The 15767-nt window shown below is 53.7% G+C and overlaps 4 protein-coding genes across 4 annotated transcripts; 1 reads left to right on the forward strand and 3 right to left on the reverse strand.

Moving 5' to 3' along the window:
• Window positions 1-23: 23 nt before the first annotated feature.
• On the reverse strand, window positions 24-6787 carry ACRALDRAFT_2050110 (uncharacterized protein; the record flags this gene model as incomplete). Its single annotated transcript, XM_071021573.1, has 2 exons — window positions 6576-6787; window positions 24-6474 (listed from the first exon to the last, which is right to left on the reverse strand). Exons 1-2 carry the CDS (start codon window positions 6671-6673, stop codon window positions 24-26), a joined length of 6549 nt encoding a protein of 2182 aa, XP_070878538.1. The 5' UTR covers window positions 6674-6787.
• A 424-nt stretch (window positions 6788-7211) lies between these two features.
• On the reverse strand, window positions 7212-9139 carry ACRALDRAFT_1074218 (uncharacterized protein). Its single transcript, XM_071018212.1, has 8 exons — window positions 8901-9139; window positions 8801-8838; window positions 8701-8742; window positions 8521-8634; window positions 8323-8456; window positions 8091-8268; window positions 7780-8034; window positions 7212-7716 (listed from the first exon to the last, which is right to left on the reverse strand). Exons 1-8 carry the CDS (start codon window positions 8956-8958, stop codon window positions 7630-7632), a joined length of 906 nt encoding a protein of 301 aa, XP_070878539.1. The 5' UTR covers window positions 8959-9139; the 3' UTR covers window positions 7212-7629.
• A 1460-nt stretch (window positions 9140-10599) lies between these two features.
• ACRALDRAFT_1039309 (uncharacterized protein) lies at window positions 10600-13199 on the reverse strand. The gene is made up of 4 exons (XM_071015131.1): window positions 12943-13199; window positions 12816-12878; window positions 12015-12752; window positions 10600-11957 (listed from the first exon to the last, which is right to left on the reverse strand). Exons 1-4 carry the CDS (start codon window positions 12949-12951, stop codon window positions 10761-10763), a joined length of 2007 nt encoding a protein of 668 aa, XP_070878540.1. The 5' UTR covers window positions 12952-13199; the 3' UTR covers window positions 10600-10760.
• Window positions 13200-13434: 235 nt separating this feature from the next.
• Window positions 13435-15439, forward strand: ACRALDRAFT_1047100 (uncharacterized protein). The gene is made up of 4 exons (XM_071015481.1): window positions 13435-13784; window positions 13842-14016; window positions 14079-14923; window positions 14985-15439. The coding sequence occupies exons 1-4, from the start codon at window positions 13527-13529 to the stop codon at window positions 15078-15080; spliced, it is 1374 nt and encodes a 457-aa protein (XP_070878541.1). The 5' UTR covers window positions 13435-13526; the 3' UTR covers window positions 15081-15439.
• The last annotated feature ends 328 nt before the right edge of the window (window positions 15440-15767 follow it).

Below are 15767 nucleotides of genomic sequence, written 5' to 3' on the forward strand. Positions count from 1 at the left end.
TGTCGCCATGGCCATCCGCCGCCTCACACGTCCCCATACCCGACCGTTTGGCCATCCCTAGCAGCCTTGTCGAACTCGGGACTGCCAGAATGTCCATCCTCGACGCCATCGTCTTCCATGTGATCAAACTCGTCGCCGTACTCTCCCTCTTCCCCGAAATCCTCATTGACCAAGGTCTCCGTCACAATCGTCGTGCCGTGACTGCTTCGCCGGACATCCATCTCCTCCGCATCCATGTTCGCCATGGAGTCTTCGACTGTAAGCAGCGAGTCCTTCGGGGCCTCTGTCTCTTCGTCGACCTCCCGGACCGACATGTTCTCCTTATCGTGATCGCCATGGCCATTCTCCAGACTCCCACCCCAGCTATTCTTGCGTAAAGAACGCCCGCTACGCACAGGAGTCCGTACACTTTGGCTTCGCGAGACGCCTCCACTAGCGACGTTGTTGTTGATGTGGCTCAGTGATAGTATTCGCCGGCCCGGTCCGCTTTGCGCCGGCGATGCGACGTTGCGCCGAGTAGCCAGGGCAATGTTGACGGCCGGGGGGTTCGCGCCTTCCGTTGCACGATTGTGCTTGTGGCCTCTCACCCGCTTCTGGCTCATTGCCTCCTTGCCCTTGGCCGCCTTGGACATCAACAGGACGCGCGAGTGATCCATAATCCCGTCGAGAATCCTGCGTTCCAGGCCTTGGGCCCGTGCTTCCATGTCTTGGAGCTCTTCCCGTCGGAGCCGCAGGGCTGTTTCGATCGACGAGACATCAGCCACCAGGCGCGTCTTCTGCCTCGTCATCGTCTCCTGCTCCGCCCGAAGACTTCCGACAGACTCCTTCAGCCGCTGCTCCTCGGCTCGGAGGTCAGATAGATTGGCTTCGACCTGTTCCTTTTCCGCGAGCCGGCGCTCCAAGGCGATTGTCGTCTCCTGCAGGGACCTCTCTCGGTCTTCGTTGGCATCTGCTATCTGCTTCGCCTGCCCCGCGAGGAACGCGGAGATCTCAGACGCCGTGGAAACCACCTGCTGGCGAATTTGCTCCAGGGCGTCCAGTTGCGAAAGCGCCTTCTCGGTGGCGTGGGTGTGGTCGACTATCTTGTCCAACTTCTCCTGCACGAGAGTGTCGTCGTATTTCAGCTCATCCTTTGGCTTTGCTTCCTCAATCTTGTCTTGGATATCAGTTGTGGACGTCTTCGAGTACTCGTAGTGTTGTCCGACAACGGCGAGTACGTCCTTGACGGCGTCCAGAATCTTGGGCTGGAAGTCCCCAAGCTGGCCCTGTAAATCCTCGACTGTCTCCACAGCCCGCTTGATCTGATTCTGACTCTCGTGATGCTCTGACGTGCTTTGTGCGTGATTCTCATCCGTCTTGACCGCCATCTCCTCCACCTTGTCAAAAACCGTCCTCGATGCCTCCTCCATCTTCTCGAGGGAGTCGGTGACGGCTGCGCCCAGGGTGTCGACGAGAGACTTGAGTTCCTCGGCCATCGTCTTGCTTCCCAAGAGGGCAGCTTCCGTCTCGACGTCTCGCGCTTCGGCTGCTTTGGCACGCTCCTCCGAGAGAGACTGAAGTTCTTCGTACTTGACGACCAGCTCGGCGAACTTCTCGTCAATCTTGGAACCCAGATCATCGGTCAAGTGTTGCAGCTTTTCGTCGGTATCGAGCTTGGCACCCACTGCCCCGGTTTTGGTTTCTTCAAACTCCGCCCGTACCATGTCGGAGAGCTCTGTCAGGTTCTGTCCCAGGTTGGCATTCTGTCCCACCGTCTCAGAAATACCCTCCAAGAGCTTGGAAAGAGCCTCTATCCCCGTCACACCATCCTCCAGCTTGCCCTTGACCAGTTCTTGAAACCCCTCGAGGACTGTCTTGACGTCGGAAACTCGCTCGCCAACGCCGACAATCTCGGCTTGTCGATCCTCGGACGCCTTCGATTGCGATTCGTTCATCGTGTCAACGCGTGCCCGCAAGTCGTCCAAGACACCCTTGACGGCGTGTACGTCTTCACTGGAGGAAAGCGCAGCCAGATCCGTCTTCACCATGTTCTCAACGACCGTCTTGATGTCGTGGCACACTGTCTCTACTGCGTTGACGTGGGTCCGCGTCACCCGTTCGGGGTCCTCTAGGCTCGTCATCTCTCGTTCTTTCATCTCGTCAAAGGCCGCCATCACCTGTGTGACAAGCGACCCCACAGACGTAACGTCGTCTTTGCGGGGCAGGGTGTCGAACTGGGCGACGACCTGCGTGACAAGCGACTCCACGGCCGTGACGGCGTCTTTACTTGGGAGGGCGTCGAACTGGCTAACGACCTGGGTGACAAGCGATTCCACAGACGTAACGTCGTCTTTGCGGGGCAGGGTATCGAACTGGGCGACGACCTGCGTGACAAGCGACTCCACAGCCGTAACGGCGTCTTTACTTGGGAGGGTGTCGAACTGGGCGACGACCTGCGTGACAAGAGACTCCACGGCCGTAACGGCGTCTTTGCTGGGGAGGGTGTCGAACTGGGCGACGACCTGTGTGACAAGCGATTCCACAGCCGTGACGTCGTCTTTACTGGGGAGGGTGTCGGTCTGGGCGATGACCTGTGTGACAAGCGACTCCACGGCCGTAATGTCGTCCTTGCGGGGGAGGGTATCGATCTGGGCGACGGCCATATCAACAGCGTCACGAGTTTCGCCGATCAAGGACTCAAGATTGTCCACATGTTCCCTTCTCACAGCATCTGTGCCGTCGATCAGGTCGTCGAGCCTGGCCTTGGTGTTGCGCAGTATGGTTTCGATGGCCTGGACGTCCTCCCTAGACGCGCTGTCGGTGGGCAACGGCGTCTCCCTCTTCTGGTCCATGCCGTTCACACACTCCTGGACATGGCCCAGCATATTTTCCAGGCGCGCAAAATCATCTTTTGTCACCTGCTCCGTGGACGTCGATTCGGTTACTAATGCCGTCTCCCTCTTCTGGTCCATGCCGTTCACGCACTCCTGGACATGGCCCAGCATATTTTCCAGGCGCGCAATATCATCTTTTGTCAGCTGCTCCGTGGGTGTCGAGTCGGTTACCAATGACATCTGTCTCTTCTGGTCGAACCCACTGACAGACTCCTGGACGCTGACTAGCATGTCTACCAGACGTGCAAAGTCATCTTTGGTCACATGTTCCGTGGCTGTCGAGTCGGTTGCCAATGACATCTCCCTCTTCTGTTCGATGCCGCTCATGCACTGCTGGACGTTGACTAACATATCTTCCAGGCGTGCGAAATCATCTCTTGTCACCGGCTCCTTGGTTGCCGAGTCGGTCAAGTCGGTTGACAATATCATCGCTTTCCTCTCGTCGATTCCGTTGACACATTCCTGAACGTTGACTAGCATGTCTTCCAGACGTGCAAAATCATCTCTTGTCACCTGGTCTCTGACTATCGGGTCGGTTGCGGGGGGCGTCTCTCGCTTCTGGTCCATCTCGCTCATGCATTCCTTGACGCTGGCGAGCATGTCTTCGAGACGCGCAAAATCGTCCCTTGTCACCTGCTCCTTGGCCGTCGAGTCGGTAGCCCCAGGGCTCAAGGCCTCAACCTGGTTACGTAGTTCCGAGATGAGGAATTCGAGGTTCTTGATATCATCATGACACAGCGCATCAGGTGGCTCCGCAGGCATGACTGCCTTGTCGTTTATTATAGCCACTGCCTGATCCTCTCGACTTTGCTCTCGCAGCGCCGCAATGTCAGCGTGGACACCATCTAGGCCTGTCTTGAGCGCCTCCAAAATCTCGTCGTTGGCTGTGAGGTCGGCCGGCTTGTTGCTTATTTTCTCAATGCTCACCCGAACGTCGGCGAGGCCCTCGTGGAGCGTATCCAAGACTTCGGCATGTCCTGCCGACGGCCGGCGCATTTCGGCTCGGACAGCGTCCAGGCCACTCTTCACGGTTTCAAGAATGTCCATGTGGTTGACCTGGGGAGCTGCGGGCACCATGGACGAGTTGACTGTATCGCGGAGCGAATCCATTCGCATTTCAATGATAGACCTGGAATCGTCCGACGCTTTCGCCACAGTCGATGCAATCTCGTCCCGGAAACGGTCCAAGGTTTCGGTCAGTTTGTCTGCGAGGTCGTCCTGCGATTGCAAACGAACCGATTCTTCCAAAAGGTGGCTGACATAGGCTTCCATATCGCACCGCAGTTTCTCCAGTCCCTCCCTCGTAGCATCGAGAACCTGCTCAGTGTCGCGCCCGATGGCCGCCGCGTCCTCCTTTGCATCTTGCGAAGCCGCCTGAAATTCCTGGCGCATATAATCCATCATCTCCTGGAGATGCAATGCAATCTCATTGCTGTCAGGAAGATGGCTGAGATCGACATTCTGTTGCGGGAAATCGAAATCGCTCAGGCCCTGCTTGACGGCATAGATCATGTCCTCCCGCGTCAACTCCGCATTGAGGGCAGATGGTGCGACCGGGAACTCGAATTCCTCAAGACACTCCCGAACCGCGTCGAGAATTTCATCACGCGAGAGGCTGGGGGTTGAATCCATGCGAGGAGGGACAAAATTCTTCAGACCCTCAACCACCGCCTGGAAGACCTCCTCTTTCGTAGCACCAGGAGCGGTGCTGTTTGCTTGCATATGGTCCTGCAATCCCTCCGTGAGGTACTGTAGGATCTCGAGACGACCCAGGCCCAGATTTCTTTCGTACTCGGGTTTGTAGTTGTCCCAAGCTTCCCGCACAGCGTCCACCACGTCTTCTGGAGTGAGGCTCTCGTCATCTGGTTTGGATGCGTCGGCATCGCGCAGGGCCGCTCTCATGGCGTTATAGATCTCGTGGTAGTCGATTTCCTTGGGACGGGATGAGACGGCAGTTGCCGACAGCCGTTGATGCTCATGAATAAGCTCGTCCATTTGGGTTTTCATGCGACCCAGCCCTTCCTCGACAATCTTAGCAATCTCTTCGGTGGCCGACGAATCGTTTTCCTGGACTTGAGAGTCGTCCAGCTCGTCGAGTCGGCGGCCAATCTCCCTCCCCATGCCCAGGACTTCCCCACGAAGTTCCCTGACGAGGGCCTTGACTTCTGCGGTGAGACCCCCGCTCTGAGAAACAATGTCCTTCACTGACCGGATAGCTTTGGTCATATCGTCTCCGAGCAGTTTCACAGTCGTGTCTGACGCCAGGGACCTGTGGTCCATGCCAGGTTGAGTCACTTTCTGCATTCGCTGTGAGGCAGACAAAGGCTGAAGATCGTACCCCGTCTCCTGTCTGTTTGACTGAGCAGAGTTGCAGTCTCTCTCCATGTGGTCATCTTCCTCCCCGATGGCCACCATGGCCTGCTCACGGTCCCTTCTGGCCTGAGCGACGAGCTCCTCAACCCTAGCAGCGGATGCCACGCCAGAAAGTCTTTCGGAGAGTTCGGATAGTCGGTCTAGAAGGAGATTTTGTCCGTCTTTGGTGCTCATGTCTCGCAATACCTTCTCGAGAATGACAGTGGTGGTGGTGGCAGTAGTGTTGGCAGTGGTCGTGGATGGTTCAGAATTACAGAGCGAGGGCGTGGCGACAGAGTCACGGTCAATAGACCCAGTGAAGCTGCCTGGGGAGGGGATCCGCGGTAGGGAGTATGGCCGCATGGCCTTTGCCAGAGGAGGAGGAGATGCCTGATGGGATCTGCTGTCGAGGTACAGCCCGGTATTGTATGTATCACGAGACGCTATCCGCGCAGTTGTCTCGTGCATATTGTTGAGCACGTCGCGTAGACTTTTTCGAATATCTTCGTCTCTGGCCTTTGTGGCCTCCTTGAGGCTGAGAAGATCGGCTGCGTTGTCGCGACTGCGCCGGCTCAGTTGAGACATATCTCTTTGCAGAGCTGTAGCGATATTTGTGAGGCTCAGGATTTGGTTGGATACACAATCCAGGCTCTCGGGTACTCGGATGATGGATGAGGATTGGTTGGTGACATTTTGGAGAGGAGCTGGTTCGGAATCCTTCGTCGTCGGCGCTGGCATGGTCTGCATATTCTGCAACGCCTGCATTGTAGCCGATTGTGGCGGGGTGTTTTCACCCAAGATACTCTGGTGTGGCCTGCGGACTGTTGGACGGAGAATCGGTGTAAGGCTCGGCCCAGGTCGGGGCGAGTTGGTGAGGACCTGGGATTCCTTCTCGGGTGGTGCTGATTCGACCATACTATGAGACGACGCCTTGGACGGCGTGGAGGGTCTGAGGGATCTCTCAACCGACTTGGTCGGTGAAGGCGGGCCCGACAACTGCGAGCCCTCGAGCAAAAGGCTGATATCCCGTACGGTGCCTGCCTGAAGGGACTCCATGCGTCGATGATGGGAGCCTCGGACGAGGGACTTCTCTGGCCAACTATCGTTTGTGTTCTCTCGGGCTTTCTCCGCAAGGTTAGCGTGGGCTGACTGGATTGCGCTTGATGTGCCGCGCCTCGGGGAAACGCTGGGGGATTGCGGGTTGAGCGGAAGAGGAGGGGGGGCCCTCTCAGGATCGGAACTATCCCACCTGCGTTCAGTTAGCTCACGCCAAACTCCGGTCATTTCACGTAACGACGGGAGCCGAAAAGACGGGATCGCCTGACGGCGGTGGAAGCGAAGGACACTTACATGGGAATCAGAGCTCGGCTGTGGTCTGAGGATGCTGAGTGTTGATGTCTAAGATGTCGCTCCCCATCCCTGGAGCCGTCGTACTCCACAGCTGGCATTGTCCTTCAATATGGCAGCAAGTAACCAAAAATGTCGGTTGATCGGGATCGACTGGCAAGAACCAGTAAGTATCGTCTTGGTATCGTGGGAACAATAATACGCCTGCCTGGTAGGAATGTGGGGCGGGCAGGAGCAACAGTTCACTGAGAGCTACTGGCAGACTCGTCGTGGCATAAACATTTGCTGGAGTTGACTTGGGCGACGGGTAAGAAGGAGAAGAAAACAAGACTTGGACGGTCTGAGTGCAGATGGGGAGTTGTTGAATTTGAATGCAGTGCTTGTGTCATAGTGTTCTGAGGTGATGAATGTTGATGGACAGCTCCTTCCCCATCTACAGCTCAAGCAAGGTGCTGTTCGGCCTTGGCAGGTGATTGGTCTAATTCTGTGTCCGCCTGTTGCCGAGCAACCACCACACCGCTGCCCTGTCCTTGTCCTCCTGTTTGACGTCGGGAAACACAAAGCTTTGCAATGTGACAATGCGACATGGAAACATTTCCGTATTATGTAATCTTTGGTAGAGCAGTACTGAGTAGTGGGTCGCTGAGAATAGGGTACTTATTATCGACAAGGTTCTCCTGGTATTATACGATAGGTAGCTTTCTAGGCGTAGATTCACTCACAGCACCTTGGCCTATCTATGTACGTGTACACCACTATTTAAGTCGTAGAGTGAAGAAGTCCGAAAGTTGCCAGGTTACTGCGCCATAAACAGCATCAACGCCTTTGCCCTATTTTGTGTCTATTATACAAGTCTAAGATGAAAGAAAATGGAGCACAATTGGCCCGCCATGGTGTTATGGGTTGAGGCGGCGCAAGGCGGCCAGACAGCCAAGTACACAACACCAGGCAACGGACGCAAAACTGTGTCTCCCAACATTTCTAGGATCTCTCCACACCAGTTGCCGTCTCATATCCCATTATATGTTTTCGTATTCTCACTTCGTTCGTGGTGATATTACTTGGACAGAGCAGCGTCAAATGCGGGAATAAGGGTTTGCGCGAGCCAGAAAGAGAATACGAGTTTGGGCCCGGTCATCAGCAACTGCGCGTCATGTTGATCAGCCAGTTGTCTTTCACGCCGAAATGCAAAGGGTCGACGACATACCTTGGGAACCAGTCCCTTGAAAAAGCTGGAGAAACCCTCAACCCTAGCCATCCTGGCCAAGATTCTGAATCCACTCTCCGGGTTGTCGAAGTTTCGGTTTTGGATGCGCGTCTTGATGACGTCCAGGGGCGCAGAAACCACGAGGGAGGCCGATGCTCCAGCAATGGATGCAATGAAGTTCTGGAACCACGAGGCCTTGTTGTAGTCGTCTAGCTTGAAGAAGAATTCCTTGGCGAAGGCAGAGCCTCCGAAAAGCTGCGCATGTTGTCAGCACCCATAAAGTCACCCAACAGGTCGGTCGCAAAACTAACCGCAAAGGAACCCGGCGCATTTCGAGCTGCTGTCCAGCCCCAGCCCCTGTAGAGACCAAAACCTTCGTCCGCCACAATCTTAAACACGCCTCTGCCTCGGAACGCCTCCGGGTTGGTTTGCCGCTTGATCTTGAGGACGTCGAGCGGGAGCAGAACAATTTCGCCAATTCCAATCAAGCTGGTCGAGACGTTAACGGTTTGCGATCAACATGGTGGAAGAGACAATCCTCACCTGCCGGCCGTGGAATGCAGGATCGCCTTGCCAGTCTTCTTTCCGAAGGCGTGTTCGAAATCCTTGCCGTAATGCAGGGTAAGATAGTCCCGCGCCACCGGTTGGCCGCCATATTTATATATTCTTTGCAGTACCTATTTGACACGCGTCAGTTTTGGCATTTTCGCTTTCGCCGACTCATGGAGAAGGCGCTCCGACCTTGTAGCCTGCTGCGTATCCCAAACCAGGGAAAAGCGAAAAGAATTTTCTGCCGGGGGTGGCATTGGCCTTGTCCTTGAACACGACGGAGTTCAATTGAGCGATACCGGAAACCTATGGTGCTTTGCGTGAGTTCGGCCGCGCGATACTGGATAGGGGCGTGTCAGAGATCGGTTATACCCGTGTCTGATTGCTCATCAATCGCTTCGCAATGGTGTCAACCTGCACAGGCACGAAGTTAGAGAAGCTATGTACGAGGGGAAATCGGGGAGCGTATTACAGGATGAAAAACAGCCAACTCGGCAATACCGGCGGAGCCTTCACTGTCGGTCAGCGTCACTAAGCCTTTCGCAATGTCTGAGGCAAGCAGGATAACACACCGGAGCCCAGGAGTCGGGCAAGGTTGGACTCCTTGCGCGTAGCGTTCGGTGGAGACATGGCGACGGAAAGTCAGATAGAACTGGAGCAATTGTGTCGAATGGGTACAGTAGGATGTCGCGCGAAGTTCGAAAGAAAGTGTGTCGCCAGTTCGGTCTGAGAAAGAGTGGCTCTCAAGGTAGTACAATTTTTGTATTTTTATTTTTTTTCCTTTGCCAATGCCCGACTTCGGACTCGAGAGTGCAGCATCGAGAAAAAAAAAATGAAAAAAAAGGTACTGATTGGATGTACCTGAATGATATCTCTTATCGTTGCTTAATGAAATATTATCTAATCAATGCCGTCGGGTTTTTCCGGAACCAGAGATGCGTATGTACATAATAAAAGGGACTCTCTAGGGAGACCTCACATTTCCATAGACAGACCTCACACGTGACTTCTTCGTGGGATTTTGTGGGGCCATGACAAAGCCGTGAAACTTCCCAAGTATCCCATACAATTTGTATGTACAGCTTGAGTAGATACCTGTACTTAACATTTCCATTTGCAGGGACATTTTCCCATTAGATTATTCCCGCGGTGCCCGGCCATAGTACTGTACGAAGTAAGTACTATTATTCCTATGCCCCTTTTCTTCCCTGTACTAGATGACTTAAGGGCCAGTTTTAGGCTGCTTATGCCTTAAAAAATCACTGACTTTGGGGAATATCGAGTGTACATAAAAAGAGGTGCGGTACTTAAGCGGCTTTACGGCTTTGTCATGGCCCTATAAAAATGTCACGTGTGAGGTCTGTCTATGGAAATGTGAGGTCTCCCTAGAGAGTCCCTAAAACAATAAAGTACCTTAGGTATTTCACGAGTTTGACCAAAGGGTCGGAAATGGTCGGAAGAAGAACCCCTGTAATACATACGAAGGCAGATGCGGCTGGCAAGGCCACGCCCCACCGTTTGGAGTCGCCTGGAGCTGGGCAGTAAAAAGACACTCGATATAATAAAAAGACACTCGATATAAAAAGACAATCGATAATATAAGACACCACCACTTGCTTCAGATAAACAGAGTAACCGCAGGCGTGCTTTATCGATTGAAGCGAATAACTAATAGGAGCGGACGTATTCGTTGTATAATGTAGGCGAACAAGACTTATGATTCAACTGCCCTTCTGTTTTCTCTGCCAACCACGAGTATAGAAGGACCGGTCAGGAACGAACTCCCGAAAAACAGGATGTGGCACGGGTATGCTATGGCTGTCCTAGGAACACCAATACAAGAATGGGCGAGATAATGAAGAAGGAAGCTTTTAGGCACCGCGCTTCGTAGTTTGCTACGATATAGGATGGGTCTGTCTCCCCGATGAGAAGTAATTTCCATCTATCTTAGTCTAACAACGAGACCTCATCCTACGTAGTAGAGTAACCATCTATTACTATGTCCAACAGAAAAAAAGAAAAAAAGAAACAGAAAGAATAAGATCACGTCAAAAAAACCGGTCACGGTTGAATTGGATAAGAGAGTAGTTGTTGGAAGGTTAATGCACGAGAAAGACGCCAGCTTAACTCCTGACTGTCCAGACATTAGGATACGAACTGCGACGCGAAGCAGGGAGGTCGGCGGAGAGGGACACACGGCAAGGTATTACGTCAAGCGCAGGTGGTCCATGGATCCTGATATAGGTGACGGAACGCATGGGAAACAGGCGATGGGTTTATAGGTGGATATTAATGCATCTCTAATAGTACCTGGTGTGGCCCAAAGTAAATGGACGGTAATCCCCCGTCACGGCATCAGAGTACTAATGGTATATATAGGATGTGTGTTGGCCTCACATGCGCCCCGATCAACTTCACCCCAAGGTCATCCATTAGAAGTCCTTGAACACACAGACGAGATCATCTAATCTCATCACATGCCCCAGAAGCTTGCTCTGCAGCTCCAAGAAGTGGCTATACTTGTCGTAATGTTCCGTAGTCATCACTTCCTCCTCCTTTCCCTTGACATCCTTCCGATCCACGAACGAAAGAATGTTTCGCTCTCGATACCTCTGCACATCCAACGTCTGTAGACATCGAAGCATAGTCTTGTATACGTCGTCTAGTAGCTGATTCCTGACCCTGCTTTCGTCAAAGAACCAGAAGAACATGGTGCGGTTCGCCGTTCGGTTGTTGTCGCGAGGTACTTCTTGAACGTCGACAAAGCCGGCCATTTGCAAAGCCAGCATTTTCCCCTGCACATCTTGTTTCTTCATGAGGGCCAGCGAAGGCAATGTCCTCTCATCCAACTTCCCCTTGCTCCGGAGGATACGTGTCAATCTCAGACCGTGCCGCCCGAAGGTCTGCTCGATGATGGCTTCCGTCTCCATCTGCCTGAGCCGATCCATGAGCGGCTTGAAATCCACCGTCCATTGGCCTCGGCCCTGAGTGCCGCAATGGCGGAGAAAACCTTCTTGGCTTTCCGCTAGAAGAAGGAGATGCTGCCGCATGCTTTCGAAGCGACGGCCCCGAGAATCTGAATCTTCGTCGAATGCGACCTTTGCCTCCTCGCCTTCCAACCGTCCCGGTCTCCGCGCCGAAGACCTCACATCCTCAACGTCAGAATCCTCGTCACTGGCCATCCCCCGGACCGGTTGGCTCACATCCTCGATTTCCGATTCATCATCGGAGTCAATCGAGGCCGTTTTTGGCTCTTTTCGCACCTTCTCGGCGTTGCGGTAATTAATCTTATCTCTAGGGACTTTTCCAATGCCGGCGGTGACGCTGAGCGAGGGATCCAGAGCGTCGAAGATCTGAGTGGACATAACGGTAATCTGTTGCTTGGATTTGCGACCGCCGGTCTCGTCGTCGTCGTCGTCATCATCATCAGCACCGCCGCTACCATGGAGCTCGGCGTCCACCCTCGGATCCTCCCGGCACCGGGCAACTTTGTCGGACAGTAGCCGGAGAGCGGTGTGGTATACTTGTCCTGTGATAACCCCTAGACTTTCCGACGCATACCGGGCTAGCGTTTGGTTCCGCAGGTCAACAAGACACTTTTCAAAGTTGACCTTGAGGACACAGTTGGGCTACAATGCCGTTAGTAGGACCTCACTAGTGGGACGCAAGAAGAGACGGAAACTCACGGGAAGTGCTTCACTGTATCTTTTTCCTCCGAGAGGGCCATTGACATGTGATCCATTGGTCACCTTCCGTCGTTTCGCAGGAAAAGGGACGGTGTGTTCAAGCTGCCGCTTCAACTTTTGGCTCTCGTCACAAGCTGTCTGGAACCGCTGCAACGCCAACTGTTGCAAGGCTGCTTTGGCTTTTGCGCTCGTCTTCTCTCCCGTAGCAGTCTTTATCGTGTCCTCTTGTATCTCACGAAGCACGTCGTCGGGGCTTCTGAACGTCTTGGGGCCAACCTGGTCAATGACCCCCCCGATAACGAGCCGGCAGAGAATGGCATATAGCTCTTCGGCTGATTGAATGTGACGGGACGGGCCGGCCCCAGTCCGTCCTCCACCGTTGATATGCTGGCCGTTGGTTCCATTTTCACCTTCTTGCGAATACCCAAAGGCCTGGACGAGATCGGATACTCGCGCATGGCCAAGCTGCAGCAAAGTCTTGAATACATCTTGCTCCGCGGGACCGAATTCATTCCCCACCATTTCCACAACCCTCCCCGAACGAACAAGGTTATAACAGGCATTCGCGTTGGCTTCGTAGCTCGTGATGGGAGACTCTCGGCTCGAATAGTGATACAGTAGATTTTGTTGTATAAGGACTGCTAGCCCATGGCGCACTTCTCGGGGAGGCAGTGAGGTATGTTGTACAAGCTGTACAAGCGTCAATCTTCCTTTGCTAAATAATACTGCCAAAATTCTCTGTGAACACATGTATATGTTAGCAAGGCAAAGCAGAAAAAAACAGCTGTGATCAGGACGAACCGCAGGGAGTTCGCCAAGCATGTCGTTCACAAGGTGAGCGCAAAGCTCGGCAGCATGCTTGGTCTGAAGCGCGCATGTTAGAAACCCGGTGTTCAGCGAACGTGGTCATTATAGGTGTGTTACTGACAACTACCATGGTGGAGGTCGACGAGAAGGTATCCTTGTTTGCGCGGATGGAAAGAGATCCCCTCTAGAGACGCTCTCACTATCTCCAGAGTTGCCACAAAAGCTACCGATGGACCATTGAAATGGATTCACAATTTTCTGTGAGCAATTGATATTGCCAGAGACAGTAACGTATGGGGAGTTAGAGAGGTGTTTGCGTCTCGACTTTTTTTCCCCAGGCGTCGAGAAATATACTAATAATAGGACGCTGCTTGTGACTCGGAAGCATGATGGCGGGGCATGGGCTTCACTTCACGTCTGTACTTCAAGCAGACCAATGCGAGGTGCTTAGGTACTCTACCAGGTAACTGCATATGTATCTACGGATACCTACTTACCCGGGGGCTCGGATAGATGGGTACCACTCTCTCAATGTTCGAAATCACGTGATCTGTGGAGTGGCTAATTGTGTCGTTATGATTGGATGGAAGCGAAATGTCGTCTCTCGAAAATTGATCGGGACGACGGGCATATTCTTCGAATCTAGCTATCACGACCTCGGTCCACGAACGTACATCGCCAATTCCGAGCATCCGCTCTCACAACATGATTTCGCGAACATCCTTCCCGCGGGCCGCACAGCTGGCCCTTCGCCAACCAGGCCATGCTCGAACCCAACTTGCTCGTGGCCTGGCTACCTCCTCCCCTTCTGGCTCGTACGAGCTCTCGGATGTCGGCGGCGTGAAGGTTGTCGCTCGTGACTCCCGTGGCCCGACGGCCAAATTGGCCGTGGTGGCCAAGGCTGGGACGAGATATGAACCGCTCCCTGGACTGGCTGCGGGCCTTGAGTCCTTCTCCTTCAAGGTAAGACTGATGACGCCCCCAGGTAATCCTCAGGCTAACCATGGCAATTCTGTGTAGACAACCGAAAAGCGTTCTGGCCTGCGAATTGTTCGCGAATCCGAACTCCTTGGAGGTCAATTGGCTTCCTATCATACTCGGGAGGCCTTGATGATCGAGTCGAGCTTCCTTCGCACAGACCTTCCTTACTATGTCGAACTACTGGGCGAGGTTGCTTCGCAGACCAAGTACACAAGTGAGTCTTTTGCGGGCAATAAAACATGTTTGAACACGCCCAGCTGAGACGTTTTATCCCAGCCCACGAGTATAACGAGGAGGTTCAGGAAGTGCTCAAGGCCAAGCAGGCCGTCGCGGCATCCAATCCCGCTGCCCTGGCCCTCGACGCTGCCCACGCCGTCGCCTTCCACCATGGTCTTGGATCCCCTCTGAACCTGACCCCATCCATGCCGACTCAGCCATACCTCAATGAGTCGTCCATCGCCGAATACGCCGGAGCCGCGCTCGCCAAACCCAACATCACCATCGTCGCTGACGGTGCTTCTAGCGCCGAAGTCTCGAAATGGGTTGAGCAGTTCTTCAAGGCGTCGCCTGCCTCCTCGTCCACTTCCCTGGGACTCAACACCACACCCTCCAAGTACTACGGTGGTGAATCCCGTGTTAACCACACGGCCGGCAATTCCGTGGTCATCGCATTCCCTGGCTCGAGCTACGGAACCCCGTCGCCCGAGGTCGCCGTCCTTGCCGCGCTTCTCGGCGGCAAGTCCAGCATCAAGTGGTCGCCCGGCTTTAGCTTGCTGTCCCGCACTCTTGGAGGTCTCTCTGGCCTATCGGCATCTACCGCTAGCCTGTCGTACTCCGATGCTGGTCTCTTCACCGTTCAGCTGAGTGGACCTGCCTTGTCTGTCCGGAAGGCTGCGGAAGAGACTGTCAAGGCATTGAAGGCCGTTTCCCAAGGAAACGTTAGCAAGGAGGACCTGGCCAAGGCCATTGCCAAGGCCAAGTTTGACGTTCTCGAGGCGAGCGAGGGTCGCAATGCAAGCATGCTTCTTGCAGGATCCAGCGCTCTTCATACCGGCAAGCCAATTGAGATCATGGAGTCCATCAAGCCCCTCGACACCGTGACCGTTGACAAGCTCAAGACCGTGAGTTATCTACACCTCCCAGGCCCATTTGGACATTTCCACTGACTCGACAATGTAACAGGCCACGCAGAATCTCCTGAAGGGCAAGGCTAGTGTGGGTGTAGTTGGCGACCTGCACGTTTTGCCATATGCGGAGGAGCTCGGTCTCCAGGTATAACCAACCGAGCTAGGTGCTAAATCGGGACAAGGAACCATGTACCAATAGTCGATCGCACGTGGCAGCATCGCCTTCCATTTGTAGTAGAATCCGAAGCTTTTCCTGCGACCCTTTGCGGGTTTCAATTCAAGTCCATATGCTCTACTGGGCTTCCCAGGTTATTCGTATATTACAAACTGACAACTCACATTGGCCATCAACTTCCATCCCCTCGTGTCTGGAATAGTAACATCCATATCTACACTCGTACACTCTCCTGCCTTCCGGCTACTAACCACCTCTCCAACCTCAATGGCCCAATATAGGCGACGAGACGCACCGTGGATACTGTTCGGTATCCCGGAACACTAGCATGGCCCTCTATGGCCAAAGAAGTTATAGTGGAGCGAAGCAGTACCCGGCATCTTGGAATAATCGGCTGAACTGCATTCAGCTGCAATGCTTGTTCCGCAGTACGTCATGCGAGGGGTGTTTTATTCGCTGATCAAGCTCTTATTCCAGGACACCAAGAAGTGGGACTTCTGGAGCAAGTACGGGGCTACGAAGAAAGAAGCTCAGCTACCTACGACTCGGCAAAGCGGTGTCGCATACCTGAACATTGAAGCCGGCAAAATGTTAGACTCATTAACCATTGTACCGAGGGGTGATCATGAGTAGTGGAAGAACTATCAGTCTTATAGTTTTTTT

This window comes from Sodiomyces alcalophilus (assembly GCF_042370955.1).
Source record: "Sodiomyces alcalophilus JCM 7366 unplaced genomic scaffold ACRALscaffold_1, whole genome shotgun sequence".
Lineage (NCBI taxonomy): Eukaryota > Fungi > Ascomycota > Sordariomycetes > Glomerellales > Plectosphaerellaceae > Sodiomyces > Sodiomyces alcalophilus.

Coding starts and splice junctions, on each gene's coding strand:
- ACRALDRAFT_1074218 (XM_071018212.1), bottom strand. CDS start 8,958: ATGTCTCCACCGAACGCTACGCGCAAGGAGTCCAACCTTGCCCGACTC. Junction 8,839..8,900: donor TGCCCGACTCCTGGGCTCCG/GTGTGTTATCCT, acceptor CCGACAGTGAAG/GCTCCGCCGGTATTGCCGAG. Junction 7,717..7,779: donor TCAAGGGACTGGTTCCCAAG/GTATGTCGTCGA, acceptor CATGACGCGCAG/TTGCTGATGACCGGGCCCAA.
- ACRALDRAFT_1039309 (XM_071015131.1), bottom strand. Junction 12,753..12,815: donor TGCTTGGCGAACTCCCTGCG/GTTCGTCCTGAT, acceptor ATGTGTTCACAG/AGAATTTTGGCAGTATTATT. Junction 11,958..12,014: donor GATACAGTGAAGCACTTCCC/GTGAGTTTCCGT, acceptor ACGGCATTGTAG/CCCAACTGTGTCCTCAAGGT.
- ACRALDRAFT_1047100 (XM_071015481.1), top strand. CDS start 13,527: ATGATTTCGCGAACATCCTTCCCGCGGGCCGCACAGCTGGCCCTTCGC. Junction 13,785..13,841: donor TTGAGTCCTTCTCCTTCAAG/GTAAGACTGATG, acceptor AATTCTGTGTAG/ACAACCGAAAAGCGTTCTGG. Junction 14,017..14,078: donor TTCGCAGACCAAGTACACAA/GTGAGTCTTTTG, acceptor GTTTTATCCCAG/CCCACGAGTATAACGAGGAG.